The 19,081-nt window shown below is 33.0% G+C and overlaps 1 protein-coding gene across 7 annotated transcripts in view; it reads left to right on the forward strand.

Moving 5' to 3' along the window:
• MEMO1 (mediator of cell motility 1) overlaps positions 1-19,081 on the forward strand; it is a 141,776-nt gene that overhangs the window by 107,600 nt on the left and 15,095 nt on the right. For 3 of the 7 annotated variants that reach the window (XM_033425228.2, XM_049696346.1, XM_033425230.2), the window contains 3 exons: positions 496-638; positions 8,775-8,851; positions 18,671-18,775. In XM_033425228.2, coding sequence (XP_033281119.1) covers positions 496-638; positions 8,775-8,851; positions 18,671-18,775 — 325 coding nt within the window. Of the gene's footprint in view, positions 1-495; positions 639-5,416; positions 5,717-8,774; positions 8,852-18,670; positions 18,776-19,081 lie in introns of those variants that run through there. The other 4 variants (XM_033425231.2, XM_049696347.1, XM_049696348.1 and 1 more) reach the window with 2 other exon arrangements.

Below are 19,081 nucleotides of genomic sequence, written 5' to 3' on the forward strand. Positions count from 1 at the left end.
GATAAGTTTTGTAGGTCTCACTTGGCAGGTTTATAGAACAAGTGCCAGAAATGGTGGTATTTATAATCGGATAGAATTAAAATAAGTGAGGAAGAATTTAATACTCTTTTAAAATTACAGAAGCATTGGGCAGAGATGACTGTAGTTTTTATGGATAGTTGAGAAGACTTGACTTGGTGATGGTTTGATGGGCTTCTTTTTACATTCGAAGATATTATTAGTAGTAAAATAGCTTTGTTTACCTAAAGAAGTATTGTACATTTCTGTAATTTAAATAGATATTTTTAGTATTCTGTACCTCATATTTTTAAATGGTTTTCTTTAAACATTAATTTATAGATTTTAAGAATTCAGCAATATTATGTATATTATCCATTCCACTATTAATAAATGTTCCACTTTTTAGTGCCAACACATTGGAAAACTATTTTTATTCTTATATTTCTTAAATGACTTTTTTTTTTTTTTTTTTTTCTGTTTTCTGTTTTCTTTAAGCCATAAGGATGAGTTTACCATTATTCCTGTATTGGTTGGAGCTCTGAGTGAGTCAAAAGAACAGGAATTCGGAAAACTCTTCAGTAAATATCTAGCGGATCCTAGTAATCTCTTTGTGGTTTCTTCTGATTTCTGCCATTGGGGTAAGTTCTAGATTTTAACATTTCATGGTAGATATTATGTACTTGTGGTTAAAGGTATCTTTTCATTCTAAGCTCTGATTTTCAGTTCTTTATCACTTTCCGTGGAAAGTTTTACTTTTAGCAACAGTGTTTAAAGGTGAATAAAAAAGTCTTTTGGTCATTTAAAAAGGATGAGATTGTAATAGGGGATTATGGATACATTTCCAAAGGCGACTGGTATAATTGGATTCACACTGTGAGGGCATCCTTGCTTAGACACTTAGGTTAGTGGGAGTTAAGATTTTTTAACCCCATTTCCAGGTAGAGTTGTGCGATAGATTCTCTGAAGTTAAATTTTTGGTAGATAAAACAAATGTTCTTTAGACCGTAGAAGAGCACTGTGTGCTATGCAAGTCCTTTTCCACATTTCCTTTTTTGTAATTAGTCTTTTCTTCTTTCTTTTTTTTCCTTTGGTGCTTAATTTTTGCCCATAGTTGCCAGTTTAGAACTACCCTCCAATGGTTGTTACATGTTAGCTATTAGCACTGTGGTCTAAATTGGTAATGGTTCATAAGGGTAAGGACTCCTAAGAGATTTTTGTTATTATTGTGAATTAAAAGAATAAGGAAGCTTCACAGTGAATAGATCATAAAGGAAGTGAGACATTTATGGATGCCTTGTTTAGTAAATTTTGTGTTTTGAATTCTTTGGATACAATTTGTTCTCATTTATCCATTACTGTTGTAGAATATTTCTGAATCCTATTCCTTTTAGGACATCTCTTTGACTCATTTATTTCAATGGTTTAAGGATGCCATTATCTGTTCATTCTTTAGTTATTTCTTTGATTATAGTAAAGACATAAGGCACAACACCATAAATTTTCAGATACAGAATGGCCAGAAAAACATCCTTAATGAGATATAGGGAGCCCTGGCTTTTACATGTCTTATCATTGATTGCTGGAGTTTATTCAACATTTATCAGGCCTGGATAGGCTGGTTTCTTCTTCTCTTACCTCATGCTGCACTATGCATGGCCTTGAGATTTCGGTTCAAGAGAACCATCCTCCCTAATGGTCTAGATAAGTATTTCTGTTTAAGGCACTGATTTCTCAGCTGGGGCTGACTGTCCCCCCAGGAGACATTTGGAAATGCCTAGAGACATTTTTGGTCATCACAGCTGGGGTGGGGAAGGAGGTGGGGATGCTATTGGCATCTAAAGAGTAGAGTCCAGGAAAGCTGTTAAATAAACATCCTACAATGCACAGGACAGCCCCCCACATCAAAGCATTATCCTGCCCCAAATGTTGATAGTGCTCAGGTTGGAAGCCCTGGATTAGGGTATGCATGTAGCTCTGCTACCTTGTCAAACTCATTAAGAGGCTCTCAGGGTTCTTTAATAATGAATTCTATTTGCTAGTTGGTTTGCTACCTTTGGCAGAAGTTATTTTTTATGGATATAAGTATATTACTTAGATCTGAGTAGGTAGATGCTTGAAAGAGTTCTTTTCTTGGGAACTTTGAAGTTTAGTAATAAAACTAGGGAGTATCATTATTGAAAAAAAGGCTATTTTACTTAGTGTTATGAATTTGTGTTGATAATAAAGCATGTTTTAGAAATTAAAAGCTCCTGAAGCATGTGTTCCCTCCCTCTTCACTTTTAATTAAGGCTCTTATGAATCATTTAAAATCACTTTTATGATTTGAATAATTCACTCCCCTGATAGTGTTCTTCAGGGCCCTCCCTCAAGTTTGGCAGCACGTACAACCACAGCATAAATCCACATAAAACATGAGTAGATGTTTTAATATTGCTCTTTTATGTGGACTCATCCTTTTTACCTCACTGATGATTATAAAGCAAATCCTAAGCCACTACTATATTTAAGTAGAATGTTGAGAGAGAAAGATGAATTTTGTCTTATATTCTATCTAGGTCCTCAGAAAATTATTTAGGCCATTTGATCTCCTGATTTCTTGAAAATTTTGGAATTTAAATTGCAAGATAGAATTTTTTGGTGATAATCACAAAAAAGAACTCAAAATTTCCAGAGGTTGATAAATGTTAGCTATGGGAATCATCTAGAGACTAGAACATATTTATATTTACATTTGGTGATTAAGTAATGGAACTTTTTCAAGTGTTTATTTTTTCAGTATCACTATCACTAACAATACTCATTAAGTGCTTACTTTGTACTTATGGAAAGCACTGTACTAATTCTTGTTAGGAAATTTGATGGAGGTTTGGGAGTAAGTGGAAAGAGTTACATGGACACTATTCCAAAATTGGTAGACTTCTTTCTACAATAGTAATAGTAACTGTCATTCTTGTAAAATAAGCTTCATTTTCTATTTTATATGCCTGTTGAAATAATATGAATCATTGGCTAGTTATGGGTTAAACTGTGGTTACTTAGAAATTGTTTCATATTTTTCAAATTCATGCTTTAGTGGCATTGGTCATCTTTCCTAAATTAATGAGGGGTATATTTCCATCTCAAAACTCTAGCTTTTTCTCATGACAATAATACTTAGTAGTTTCTTCTTGTTTTAAAGATGCTGTGCAGATTGATCTTACCATACTAAATAATGATGACACTGAATTCTAAGTCATTTCACAGGAAGGATTCATTTCCTCAAGTACTCAGAGATCTTAGAAGTTTCATTGAGTTATGCTCTTAACACACTCCACATTTCTGAATAGCTGGTTTTTGAAGAAAAATCACTTAATTGATTATGGTACAGTTGATCAATTACTCACATATATACAGTGGAATTTTTTTGTTTTTGTTGAACAATAGAGTACTGGCAGTGACGACATCTTTCATCTCCAGTGGTCATTTCTCTTTATATAATATAATGTCCAGCTTCTGTGGAAAATAAAATGAGAAACTTGATGATAGAGACAGTTAGGAGACCTATATGTGTGTAACTGGAAGGATTTTGCCTTTGTCAACCTTATTTGTTAGCCAATGTCCATTATAAGAATGACTTTTTTTTTAAGGGTATTTTACTTTAAAGATGTTCATCTTTCACATACCATTTAGCTCTTATTTAGACTTGAAAGAGATATTAGAGAAAAAATAGAAAGATTAAAATACTCTCAATTTTTCTTTTTGGGTGAGAGAAGCAAAGGGAGAGTTGGGAACCTAGATTCTATTGTGCCCTGTCTTTCTATCCCCTCACTTGAATCACCCTGCCAACTCCCTGCGTTTCAATTCCTGCGTTTTATTTGATCATTAGGGAGTCCAATAGGATGATGTTTCCCTGGTAATGTTTTAATGATCCCACCTCTTTTCACCTTTCCTACTACTACCAGGAAGAGTGGGATACACTTGCTGCTAGTATTTGACTTTTACCATGGTGAAGTAATATTGTCCCCATACTTTGTGTACTTACCAAGTTCCACATCCTAGAGGATGGCTCCGTGTAAGAGGATTTTGTCTGGGCCTATTTTAGTTTTTCTAGTTAGTAGAATTTTTATTCTATTTTCCTGAGTTTCATTTTTGCTCTTTTCTGTATGTACTGTTAATATTTGTGTTTTCCTCATCACCCTGAACTTTATACTTCCAAATTTAGATTACTGACAACTTTCATTAACATAACTTTCAGTTAACTTCTAAGAAGTTTCTGAATGAAACTGGACCTAACAGAAATTGATTCTTTAAAAGTGGGTTCATGCTTCTATTTAATTTTCTTTCTAAATGGTAGTTTTAAGTTCAAATCAGTTTCAGTAAATTTATTTGGTAGATGTTAATGATAAATTATATTATTTTGTTAAAATATGAATAGAGTTTACACTACAGTCACTTCAGCAGTTTTGGATTTTTATCTATAAACTTATATTTGTCTAGGTTTACGTAATTTCTTTTTTATAAATATGTGCCACTTATTAAAATTGGCATTCTCCTTCAATGTTTATGAAATTTATATCTTTATTCAGAATTCTAGTTTAATATATATTAACACGTGATTATTCATGCATACTCTTCTTCCTTTCTGTTGTTAGTCTCTTGGGTCTGAGGGTATTACTATTTTCTAAATATTTAAATTGGTTTGAGTGTAAGCTAGCTAATTCCTGAAATATATCTTATTCAGGCTTTCACATTTGTCTTCTCAAATACTGGTACATACTGATTTCACATATTTAGGGTTTTAATCTTTTACAAGTTTGAGATAAAGCCAATAATTTTACATTATAACTAAGACTTCAGAATGAAAGGACTATAGTATTTTGCTTATGAAAATGATTACCTTATTTGAGATACTTAGATAATATTTTCTTTGTGAAGTACATTTTTTCTTTGGTAGTGACGTCAATTATGAGTGTCCCCAGTTTAGATCCTTAGTGTACTGTGGTTTAATAGTCTATCTCACAGGTTGTTGTGAGGTTTAACTCAAATATTTGAAAACGTTTTAACATATAAACATAAAGTGATTAAGTAAATGTATAACAGTACAGTTTTTACTGGACATAAGTCTGGTAGTCTGTCTTACTGACTGATCTTTTGGGGGCTTTATTGAACAACTTTCCAAGCTCATGTTTGTTTCTGCAATCTAGTGTATAGCTTAATGTTGAGGTATTTAATATTTTTTTTAGTTTTTGTTTTGAGGTAATTCAAACGTAGTGTTGGTTCTTGTACCATTCATTGTTATGTTTGTCCTCATTAGTTGATTGTTGTGTGTTAAACAGACATCCCTGGAGCTTATTCTCCACACTCTGTGAATCCACTCATTAATCACCAGTCACCTTTGGAGATGGGAAAATTACTTACCTGTATTTCTTTTTCTCAGAAAGCGTGCTCTGGAATGGATTCACAAATGAGCTACCCTCCTTCCCTCAAAGAGTAAGGTTTCTGCTTTACAGGATTTTTTTCTTGGGTTATTTTTCCTCTCATCTTTTGAATTTGAAAAGAACTGAGGGAAGGCACCTGAAGAAACTACTGACATACTCACTAGGGGAGTTCCAAAGCTTGTGCTGCCCCTAGGGGCAGTGTCAATGGCTCTTAAAGCTAGAAAGCTCATACTTGGAGTTGAAACAGGGGCTCAAAGAATCCATTTTCCCAGTGTACCTTCTGAAAGGATAAGTTTCAGGTAAGTAATTTTCTCTTACTATGTGATATGCTTTATTCATACTTAATATAAAAGTTCACAAGTCCAGTTCTCCAGGCACATAGGCAACTATATTTGTTCAGTTTAGATGCATAAACTTAACTGAATGTTAGAAATATTGTAAAACAAAACTCATGAGGTACATGAAATCATAATATATTTTAAATGAACAATAAATACTTAAAATTGCATTTATGATCAGTGTATTGCACTAGGATTGTCTTTTTTTATTTCTTGTTAAATAAAATTTTGACAAACTTTTTTTTTAATAATTAGAAACAAAAAAATCTTTTGAACTCAAATTCCAAGTAGTATTTAACTGAACTTGTATGTGTGTGTACTCATGTGCACACACATATATTCATACATATGTATGTATATACATTTAGGCTAGGATGATGGCAACTATTTACTTCAAATTAGATGCTTTCTTTAAGTATATTGACCAGAATGTAGTAATTTTGAAAAGTAATTTTGAAATGTTTGTATAATTAAAAACAATGATCGTAAGACAATTTGAGCTATCATAAGTAGGATACTTTTTTCAGTGTAGTAGCTTAGTGGTGTAAATTTAGCTTCTTAACTGATAAATCCTTTAACACTTATCAAATATTTCTACTCAGTTCTTCAGCTACTAAATGGGAGGTGGCTACTAAAGAGTAGCAAAAAGTAGATAGCAAAATATTAAACATTTGCTCATTGATTTTCTGTGTATATTTTCATTCTTATTAAATCACATGTTGATTTAGTATTTTAACTTATTTTAAACATTCTATGTACTTCTCTCTTACTTCAGAAGTAGTTTTTAAGTGAAAGTTACATTGAAAATGGTCCATATGAACAAGACCGAGTTTTAAAATATAGTTACACTTCTGACTTATGATTAAGGCAGGTTTGACCAACTTCAGCGTTTGAAACAGCGGCTCTGAACTTGGAAATAAATAGAAAGGACTTTCGAATAGTAAATGTCACAAAGTACATGCATTTTTCTTTGCACCTGAGAGTAGCAGTCTTGAGATAAGACAATTATGTCCCAGTCACAGGGATTATTGACAACTAAAACTGACAGCACCAGAAGCAAGAAAAAGAGAATGTGTTAGTATAAACCTGAAGCAGCTCGGGTTCAAAGAATATTCATCTTGATTTCATCCAAGGATATTACTCTTATTACAGTGACAGTGAGTTAGAATTTTCTTGTCTAAGATTATTCTTTTGTTTATTCATTTCACAGAAGATTTGGGGCAGCTTCATCAAAAGAACTTTGAAACAGAAGTAGAAATTTAGTACCAATGAATTGAATCACTAAGTTATTATGACAGACATTATATTTGGCTTTGAATCTTCTGGCAGCCAGCTGACGAATAGGAAAAATAGGGTGAATTATATAGTTCCTGTTGTTAGCTAGGAGGAAGTACATATATTCTTTAAAGAAAAACAAAGCTATACTTAACTCTAAATTTTGTAAGAAATGTCTGATGAATTATTTAATATAGGGGTACTCAGTGATAGAATTGTCACTGTTTAAGAATTTTTTCAGTGCAAGGACTGTAATGAATCTGATAGTTATAGCAACATGCAGTAATCTCCAGTGTTTACCAGAAAAGGTTGTTATATTCAGAATGCAGGTAATTGTCTCAGAACCCTATTGCTTGATTATAGGATATCATGAATTTTAAGATGAAATATTTATTTAATAGTGGCGCTGGGCAGGGGGTGCAGGGAAATAAGAACTGCCACATTGAGTAGCTGTGCATGTTAATGTATGTGAAAAGTTAATATGTGAAAGTTAAGGAAATATGGTATATTGTAGAAAGGTGACCATCAGAGATGATTAGCATCAACAAGTTAATGAAATGTTAAGAACTGTGATGTGTAGTTTCTCTAAAAAAGGACATCAAAAGGGTGTTATAATTTTACATGTCGCATTATTTATAAGGTGATTTTTTTAGTGAGATAAACAGAAAACTTAAAAATCATAATTATCCAGCCAAAGAAACCCGCCTCCTCAGATGGGAGGATAATAATTGGATATGTGAACTTCGCTGTAAAATTGAAGCACAAGATGCATAGTATGTGTGTGTATGATTAGTGTACTCTGATACCTTCAAAACTGCGTTTTGGTGAATCTTTAAAAATAAAGAATATAAAAGTAATGAGTTCTTGGAAATAAAGGCATTGCTGAAAAATAGGTTTAGATATATCTGAAATACAACATAATCAGTTGAATAATAATATGTAATTAATTATGAATATGTTTAACTTTTGGCTTTTCTTTGACTATAGTAGGAAGCAAATTTTATTTCCTGAGCCTTTTGTTTTCTACCTTCTTTTTAAACTTCTTCCATTTTACCCTCTCTGTTCTTTGGAGAATAGCTAAACATTGAATGTCCTGTGCTTGTACCTTTGTTGAGATTTTATTGTCAGAGTAGGACTATTTGTTATATTTATACTTCTGTGTATCCTACTTAAAGGCACTTGTATTGATCCTTTTCCAAGTAGAAAATTTTGCAAAAATGAGATAAATTTTTAAAATCTAGGTTATAAAAATTATACAAGCCACATATATCTCTGACCTACTTTTTTTCTTTCTTTTCTGTAGTAGAGATTAAATCTTTGCATTTGTACAACAAAAGCTAAGCTTTCATTGATTTGTTAAATTGAGATAGTTTCCTTAAGCCAAATTTTCTTGAATCATATTCTTGGCGTTTACTTTCCATTATAGACCGATATAATATGTTTAACAATGCTTCTAACTTTTAAACTGTTTGTTTCCATAGTCTTTTGTATTGCTCGTGACTTTAAGGTTTTACAGTTTGAAATAGTTTTTAACATCATGAAACACTGGTGATATATCATTTCTTTATTACCTTCCCAAATATGCCTTTTATTTTTATGTACAAGGGCTCTTGGGAATGATTCTCTCAGAGGCTTAAGCTGTGCTTTGCCTTCCATGAGAACTGAAATTATTTGGTAAGCGCTTGCTTTCTTTTTAGCTTCTAATTTTTCCCTATTTTATTTTGTACATGATATTTGTTTCAAGGTCAAAGGTTCCGTTACAGTTACTATGATGAATCCCAGGGGGAGATTTATAGATCCATTGAACATCTAGATAAAATGGTAAGTCCTTCAGGTGTGGGGTTTTACTGCTCTAAGATTTTTTCTTTAATTTCAGATTAGTGATTCAAGACTTAATATGTTAAAATATACAATGGGCTAATAATTCTTTCCCTATCTTTAACTAAATGTGCAATATATATTTTGTAGTCATGTGATATTGATTATAAAAATAATCCCTGTTCTATTAGTAGAAATTTCCTTCATCTTAATTTTATTTGATTAATTACACCTTGAATAATTAGATACAGATTTTTAGATACTATTTGGGGAATGTCTTAGTTTTAGGGACAATGGGATACTAATTCCATTACTTACTGTTAAGCAGAAACAACCATAGCAAATTCTAAGTTTATTTTATTATTTAGTTATATTTTTTGGCCATTTGGGTTTTTCTTAAATGGAATTTTAATTTGTTTTAAATTAGAATTTTAAAGCATTATTGTATTCTTAACTAGTCCAGGAGTTGAATCTAGCAGATATATCACTAATTCTCTCTGACCTTCAATAGATCGTTTCAATTTTCTAGTCTTCAATTTGTCATCTCTAAGATGAGAGACTTGGAGAGGCTTGGTCTCTAAATTGTCTTTAAACTCCACCAGCCTTTAAGTCTGTAATCTGTTAAAGTTAAAGTCAACTTTACCAGTGTGTGAAAAGCTTTATGTATATGTTTTAGTATAAAAATATTTAGTCTAAAGTAGATAAAACATTTTACTAAGGAATCTGGATCTGAAACTATAAGTAGATTATATTGAGTAGTATTATTTTATTAAAAGTCAAATGGAATGAATGCAGTTACTTAGGAGATTTTATCATACAAAATAGTTACTTAGGAGATTTTATCATATTTAAATTTATTCTGTTACTTTAAATCCAATTATGGCCTAATGCTTTTACCTTTGGAATTTTGTTTGGATTTTAATTCACTGACTTTTGTTTTTTTTTTTGGCTTTATTATGTTGCCATTTCAGTCAGTTAATTCTTTTCTGGCTATTATTCTAATCTTATTTTTCTGAGGTTTAGTTCTTAGTTGCCTCAGAAAACTTTCTGGTTCTATATCATTTATTTTCTTCATATAGCAAATGGTTAATGAGTATCCACTGTGTGTCTGGTACTATGTGAAGTATTGAAGATACTAATAAGAGAAAACATGATCTCCCACTTAATGGATCTTACAGTCTAATCATCGAACAGATTTAGAAAGAAGCTGTTACAATATAGAGATATAAGATATTTATGAGGCAGTGTGGAAACACTGGTCTCCTTACTATTTCTTGATAATGCCATATGTGTGCCTAGCTTAGGGCTTTTGCCCTCTTTGCACTGGACTGTCTCACTTACTTTATGGCTTTGCTCCGTTTTCACCTTCCCAATGAGGCCTACTGACCACCGTATTTTTTTTTTTTTGCTGTACGCGGGCCTCTCACTGTTGTGGCCTCTCCTGTTGCGGAGCACAGGCTCCGGATGCACAGGCTCAGCGGCCATGGCTCACGGGCCCAGCCGCTCCGCGGCATGTGGGATCTTCCCAGACCGGGGCACGAACCCGTGTCCCCTGAATCGTCAGGCGGACTCTCAACCACTACGCCACCAGGGAAGCCCTGACCACCGTATTTAATTTGACATCTTACACTCCACCCTTTTAGCATTCCCAGTCCACCTTACCGAGTTCCACTTTTTCTTCTAAGAAACCGAATATTTTACTTATTTATTACATAAGGATATTTGTTTTGTTCACTAATGTATCCAAGTGCTTAGAATAGCAATTGGAACATAAGTAGGTGCTCAACAAATACTTTTCAAATGAATGAATTGGTGACTATAATCTTCCTATATACATAATTGAGTTAAATGAATACCCTAAGTGTACTCTGAGAAAGAAATAAAAGGAAAGTAATTTATAATATATTAATATATATTTAATAATGTAAATGCTCAGGCACCAACTGTACTAAAAGAGACAATGAAGTAGTTAGATGCTTACACATAGTATCTTTAATATAACAGCCACATACAAACAGTTGTTTATATTTGTCTTACGTTTACCAAGTTACGTTGGTGGGTGACTTGATTTTCCAAAATGGTGAACATTTCTTAGCAAAACTGTAAACTAAACAAAGTACAGTCTTCCCTCACTTTGTATGATAGTTTGTTCCTGGGAAATCTATTGTATATTAAAATCATGCAAAACTTCTTTGTGTTTGTATGTAAAATGGCGTTAGAGTGTAGATAATTATAAGCAGGTTTTTCGCATACATGGACATGTGAAAGTGTTATAGGATGAGAACAGTTCTTTCTGTGTGGGACTGTCCTGTATTGCAGGACAGTCAGCATCCCTGGATTCCATCTACCAAATCCCCTGACAGTATCTTCTAGTTATTGGCACAACCCAGAAATGTGCCCACAATTTTCCATTATGCCCCTGTGGTGAACAGTTATTCTGTGACCTTACCCTGCTTTATTTTTCTTCTTAGTACTTATTACTGTGTGACTTATTATTTGTTGATGAAAACTTGCCCTATTAGATTATAAGCTTCGTGAGATCAGGATCTTTGTCCATTTTGTATCAGCCTGTTTGTGGTACTCAGTATATGTATTTGTTAAATTAATGGATGAGTGGATGGGAGAGTAGTGAGAAATTAGGCTAGAGAATCTAGAACAGGCTGTTCAAAGGATATCTAATAGGAAAGTGATAAAATCAGATTGTATGTGAATAGATCGTATAGTTGCAGTGCAGCAGATGGGTTGGAGGGATGCCAGAGGAGAAATGAGTAGACTAGTTTGATAATCCAAGTGAGACATGGTAATTTAGACAGTGGATGGGTTGGTGATGGTGGAAGAGAGGGACAGAGTGGATGTATCCAGTATATTTTAGAGACAAATTGATGATAGAACTTGGAGATCAATTGAACTTGGAGGGGAAGGAAGTATCAAGGATAATTCCTTCTAAAAACTACAACAAACTAGTGAATATAACAAAAAAGAAGCAGACTCACAGATTTAGAGAACAAACTAGTGGTTACCAGTGGGGAGGGGGGGAGGGGCAACATGGAGGTGAGGGAGTGGGAGGTACAAACTATTGAGTGTAAGATAGGCTACAAGGATGTGTCATACAACATGGGGAGTAAAGCCAGTATTTTGTAATAATTGTAAATGGAATGTAACCTTTAACAATTTATAAAAATTAAAAAAGTAAAAAGGATGTTTCCTAAATATCTGGCTTATGCTGCTGGTTAAGTCTTGGTTCTGTTCTCTTAAGTCGGAAGCACAAGAAGATAGGACTAGATTTTTTACGAGGTAGGGTGATCATAAATTGTATTAGGATATGTTATATTTGCTATTGCTTTTAAGGCATCCAAGTGGAGATGTCAACCAAGTAGGCATTTGGATTTTCTTTTCACCAGTTTTTTTTTTTTTTTTTTGCGGTACGCGGGCCTCTTTCTGTTGTGGCCTCTCCCGTTGCAGAGCGCAGGCTCCGGACGCGCAGGCTCAGCGGCCATGGCTCACGGGCCCAGCTGCTCCGCGGCACGTGGGATCTTCCCAGACCGGGGCACGAACCCGTGTCCCCTGCATCGGCAGGCGGACTCTCAACCACTGCGCCACCAGGGAAGCCCTCACCAGTTATTTTTGAGTGCATTTACAGTTCTAGGCACTGGTGGAGATATGGCAGTAAACAAGCCAACTTGTTCTCACGGACATTTTATTCTAACGGGAGGAGATACATTTTTTTTTTTTAAGTTAAGGATATTGTATATAAGTTAGTTTCTAATAGTGATGTGTGCTATGCAGAAAATATTAAAAGGGTTTTTAAACAGTATATAATTCTAGGCTGCTTTAGATTGAATGATTGGAGAAGGACTTCCTGAGAAGGAATATTAAATTGAGATATAAATAAGAAGGAGCAAACCAAGTGAAGTAGAGGGAAGAGCATTCTAGACAGAACTGCCATTGCAAAAACTTTATGATGGGAAAGAGGCTAGTGTGTTAGAAGAATGGGAAAAAGGTCAGGGTTGTAGGAATATAGTAGATAGGGGTTAGAGCTCTGGTAAGAGAGGTGGGCAGGGATCAGATAATGTAGGGCTTTATAGTCCAGGGTAAGAAATTTATGTGAATACAGTGGGAAGTGAAATGATGTAGTAATGAAATAATTATTTTAAAAGTCGGTCTGGCGGTTGTGTAGAGAATAGATTCTACAAGAGGGTCAGGGATAGTAACAGTGGGCATTGGCAGGAGTTTAGGGGAGAGAAGATAGTAATTTGGACTGGGGTGGTAGTAGTGGAGATAGAAAGAAGTTCATAGATTTGAGTTCTTGTATTCAACAGGGCTTTGCTAATGGATTGACTATATTGGTTTGGAGCTCAGAGAAGAGGTCTGGAGTAAGTTTGGGCATTCTCAACATGTAGATGGTAATCAAAGCCAGGGCAGAGATAAGGTTGTCTACTATAGTAATCCTCAACCCCATCTTTACAACTGAAATCACTTGTGGAACTTTTTCAAAATAGACCTGCCCATACCCACCCCTGGATATCCACTTTCAGTAATATGGAGAGAGTCCCAACAACTTTATTCCAGAATAGCTTCGTAGGTGAGTTTGAGCTAGCCTATTATGGCCCCTGATCTGTTGAAGTAGAAGAAAATTTCCTATTCATCTTCTTTCCCTTTGTTTTCTACTCAGCTCTTTAAATCATTTGTAAACTTTAATCAGGCAACATTTAATTTTGCAAATTTGTAAATCAGTGAATTATTGAGTATTTGCTTCATATTAATATGCTTGAATTTAGTATTTGATGTAACATTTGACTTGAACTTGATTTTTGTGGTCCGTTTATTGAAACATTTCTATTTATATATAGAATTTTTTTATAATATATAGAATTTTTAAAGGGGTCTAAAATGGTCTGTTCTTTTATTAGCATGCTATTAATTCAAGTTATAAGTCCATTCTGGGAGTTAGAATAAATGGATTAAAATAATAAGCATGGTTAGGTCTGTACATATACTCATGTATATATGGTTTTATACATGTATGAGTATATGTACACTCACTATTAGGCAGACTCTTATACAATGTGTTTTCTTAATTGGTTTATATAACCAAATGGTGAATATCCCACTGTATATTGCTTTTCACAAGTGTCATTTTATGTTGTAAATAATTTCTTTCATTTCAGAATTAATATGTTAGTTGGCTATATACAATCTTTTCAGAGCAAAATATAGTAGGATGCTTCTCTGTACAAGTATTGCAAAAATGTTAGCAATTCTGAATTGTAATTATACGTTTGGAAAGTTTGATAGAGTGAAAAGATTATTTTTAAGTATAAAATTTTAGATTTAATTTTTAAATATTATTATGTTAATTAAGTTTTGGTCCCTTTTTTGTTATCAGAAAAGTCTTATTAAATATAGTTATTAAAATGCTAGAAAATAATTGAAAGTTTTTAGTTTCCAAAAGAAAAACTGCTAATTCTTTTTTTTTTTTTTTGGCAAAAATTTTATGTCCAGCATTTGAATATCTTGGAAGTTAATTATGTGAAGAAAACGCATAAGGAAGGAAGAATGAATTGGAAAACAAACAATCTTCCAAATGTTGTATTTGGGAGAAAATAACTAGTTATAAGAGATATAGATTCTGAAAGTCTTAGAATATTACTGACTACTGACCATGTTTTTTGGAAATTAGTACTTTGCAATTTCAGTAATTATAGTGACCAAAGCAGAACATATTTTAAGATGTTGATTTTTGTGAACCTTTTAGATCACATACTGGAAACATTAGCCACATTTATACATATTTTATATATATTACATGACCACAGGTTATTTTTTCCGTACTACTTTTGATATAGACCAGTGTTTCCTTATGGCTATTGGCATACTATTTATGATTTGGCAGAGAGAATCTGAAAATGTCATTGTAGTCAGCTTTGTAACTTCTTTTCCTTCCAAATTTACTAGTAGTCACTTTGTTTACTTTGAACTTCAACTTCTTTTCTTCCTTTTACTCTTCTGAAAGTGAAATTGTTCATGTTTGTCCACTCGTACTTCTTTCTCTTGAACTTAGGCCAGTAGTTTAGTTTCTTTAGTAGTCTTTAGTCGGTTTTACAGCATCATCTTTAAGGTAGCTATTTATTAGTACACTGGTTCTTAGCGCTGCTATATTTAGGGTGATTTCTTTTTTCCATAGAATTTCTTTCTAATGAAGATTTTATCTTGATACCTCTTAAAGAAACTAGAATATTTCCTTTTCCTACCTCATCTTCCTAAATGTGTACCCATCTCTTCAACATAAATGTGTATCCTTATTTTAAAAAATAAGGCCACAGTCCTAATGATTTGATAATATGGTTTTAATTATCTGTTAATAATTGATAGACATGATTCTAGTTCTTATTTCTCAAAGACTTCTAAAAATGTTTTGCTACTCTTTTGTGTGTGTTACTTTAGATTACATCTAGGTGATAGTATTTAAAATTAAATAAAATTTAAATTAAATAATTCGTTATATATAGATAAACTTTTAAAAAGGGAAGACCTTTGTTATCGAGTCTTGAATTTGCAGCTCTGTTAAATAGGCAGTTAAAACTGCCTATTAGGTTTGGGATTACCATTTAGGATTTGACAATACAAGCTTTCACTCATTACTTGGAGAGAGTCAGCACAATGATAGATTCCCTCCGCCCTTCTTCCCCTCAAGGTAGGGAGTTAGCTTTCAGTCTGAGAATTTCTTGCTGAAACTGTTAAAATTCCTCAGAAACCCGTACTGTGATGGATAGGCTCTTGGTGTTTATAATGTCTGTTTGTATCTTAGAGCTGAATGGGTAGTGACCCACTTCACTGCTTCATATTAGATTAAGTTCATATGAACAAACTCTCAATATACCAGGCCCTAGGCAAGCTTTCTATCACCTGGACTTTAGATTTACTGATCATATCTTCCAGTATGTTAAGAAATCAAAAAGTTCTTTAGGTGTATTTGGGAAGCATTTTTGTTTTTCATCTTTTTGGAATTTGTGCAGTAGTATCAAACTAGCATTTTTATCTTCTTGGAATTTTGGTAATAGTAATTTCAAAATTGTTTGCATCAAAACATAAATATATACAAAAGCGCTTGTCAGTGTTCTGTGTTAGTTAATGGGTGTCCCAGTTTGCAGTTTTACTAATCATTTTTGCTGTTGTTTGCAAACTTCATGAATTTTCCACTTGGAGAGGTTCACTCATGAGAAGTGCCTTAATTTTTCTCTCTATCCCTCCTTTATAAAAAGGCATCTCTTTTTTTTTATATAAATTTTTTTTTTTACTTTTGGCTGCATTGGGTCTTTGTTGCGGTGCGCGGGCTTCTCATTGCAGTGGTTTCTCTTGTTGAGGAGCATGGGCTTTAGGTGCGTGGGCTTCAGTAGTTGTGGCACGTGGGCTCAGTAGTTGTGGCTCGCGGGCTCTAGAGTGCAGGCTCAGTAGTTGTGGCACACGGGCTTAGTTGCTCCGCGGCATGTGGGATCTTCCCGGACCAGGGCTCGAACCTGTGTCCCCTGCATTAGCAGGCGGATTCTTAACCACTGCACCACCAGGGAAGTCCCAAAAAGGCATACCTCTTAACTGTCATATTTGTCAGAGAATTGAGTATAATGGAATTGATTCTTGCCCTGGTAGGTACATAGCACACTTCAGGAAATTAAAATTTTAAATGTAATACCTTAACTTCCATCACCTGAATTTTTTACTTTCTGTGTTGTAATTTAACCATTATATCTTCATTTTTAACACTTTATTTATTTACACTTCTCTACATTTATAATTCTATATTTTCTGTGTGAAATTTCTTGGCCAGTTACTTTTAATTCTTTCTCTTCTACAAATGTGATCATTAGTTCTCTTCTCTTTGAATTACTCATGTTAATATATATAAATGTGATGTTTGTTCACAATGTGCTTTGAGATTTTAGTATTAAAATATACATTTGAACTTCAGTGTTACATGATTTATTAACAAGTGGAATTCTATTTAAGGTAAGCTGTCCTAGACTTCACCCAGGAGCATTGAAAGTTCTTTTATAATATGTATACCAATTGTACCTATGTGAGAGTATTAAAGAATTGTTGGTATGTCTCTTGTTATTCTATATGAAGCAGAGTAAGTCAATGAGAAGCCTAGGATTAGAAATCCAATAGCCTAGGATTAGAAATTTGAGACAAGCTTTTAACCTTTTTTATGCCTTAGTTTCTTCATCTTTAGGGAGTTCTACCTTGATTATGCATATTTATGGAAGAGATTTGTAACCCCATCTCTGCATTACTACTTGGTTTAGAAATATGAGTGATTTTCTACGTACCAGAATTATAATACTAATTGTTTATCTTAGGTTTAACTTTTAAATTAGTTCATATTTCACTCGGTTTGCACCAAATGTCAGTGGAGAATGGTGACCTGTAAGCCTCCTAGTTGACAGGGGAAAACCAACTTAGCCTTAAACACTGGTTGTGGATAAATCTGAGAGTGGCTAATTGATGTGGAAGCAATTGAAAGTTGACTATACACACATACGCTTATCTTTCAGATATATTTGTAGAAAAATATGATAATGTTTATGAAAGACTTGGATATTCTGAAGAAAGATTCTTTATAAAATTAAAATTTGATTTACATACCGCCATTGCAATATTTGTACTGTGTTACCTACTGATGGCTATCATTTTTCAGTTGAGTGTTCATCTGATTACTCTAGGTGATTTTACACTGTGCTTGTTAAAACATGTTGAAATATAATTAAAAAAACACAAAAATGTATCAGTTAATTCCTGAGTTAAACCACCATTTACATTTTTCCCAGAGGATATTAAGCCAGTTTATTAAACACAAATGTAAAGTATTTCACCTGAATAAGAAAACAAGGTAAGGTAGTTGGTGAATGGATGAGTTAGAATCATTGATTTATTTGCTTGATTCAGATGAGTTAAAGTTGCTCTGTATTGATGTATTTTGAGCACATTATTTTGAATGCATTTGCAGAATACAGAATTAAGTATAAACAAGTGTCCAAATGATAGTTATTGTTTCAATAGTAGTCTAAAAATTTTGATTCTCAATTAAAATCTTGAAAGCAAAGCATTCTAGTTTAAGAGATAAAGAACTTTTATTTTTTCCACTTATTTTTAAAGACCCATTTTGCTTAAGCTTTTATCAGTCTTTTATGAGCTTTAAATTGATTAAAATACATTAACTATTTTCTTAGTTCGTGGACTCTTTTTATCACATACCTAAATACTGATAATTCAAAATGCCTTACACACTGTTGATGTTTAAGTATATGTTATGGAAAAAGATAAATTATAATCAGCTCTTGATTATTTATACCAGTGGTATGAGAAGTATAATGGACATTGGAAAAACAGCCATATATCAAATTTAATTTTAGATTTTGTGTGAAAATTTTCACAACATGTTTACTTGTGTAAATATTATATATGAAAAACATAAAATCATGAAATGTTTGAGGATTTGTGAGCTGAGTGACAACTGGGGAAGGTGGTGTAGAAACATACCAGGAGGTCAGAGGAAACTGGAGATTAAACGTTTCAGTATGTTTAATATACATACTTAATAAAGTATGTGTATTATTGAGAGTTGACTATAATGAGATTATCTTGGATGAATGAATTTGATATTTCACAGAGTTTAATGTTTAATGTATTTTCTTTACTTCTCCTTAATTGAAAAATTATGATTGTTAGCTCTAAGTAACAGTTTTAAAATATAATTAGGAAATAATAAATTGTCTTATTTTCTTTTTCTTTCATTCTTTTTTTTCTCTTCTTCTTTTTTTTTAGGGTATGAGTATTATAGAACAATTAGACCCTGTATCTTTTAGCAATTACTTGAAGAAATACCATAATACTATATGTGGAAGACATCCCATTGGGGTGTTATTAAATGTGAGTATCCTTAGGAAGCCTTGATTTTTTAAAATTTGATCCTATTATGTTTCAAAATGTCTTAATTGTTATCATCTGTCATACCTTATTAGCTTTGATTTTAGATATATAGTCAATTTTCTTTCTAGTTCCTTTAAGATAATTTAAATTTCCATTGTTTTGGTTACTTAAATAAAATTATACATCACTGTATGACAGGTCAATACTTTCTTTTAAATACAGAAAGTTATTTAGAAGAGAAACCCATTTTTTTCTCTTGACTCTGAGCCAATTCCGATATGCTCTTTACAAATATAAACCAAAGTA

Source organism: Orcinus orca, chromosome 13 (assembly GCF_937001465.1).
Source record: "Orcinus orca chromosome 13, mOrcOrc1.1, whole genome shotgun sequence".
In the NCBI taxonomy this organism is placed as follows: domain Eukaryota; kingdom Metazoa; phylum Chordata; class Mammalia; order Artiodactyla; family Delphinidae; genus Orcinus; species Orcinus orca.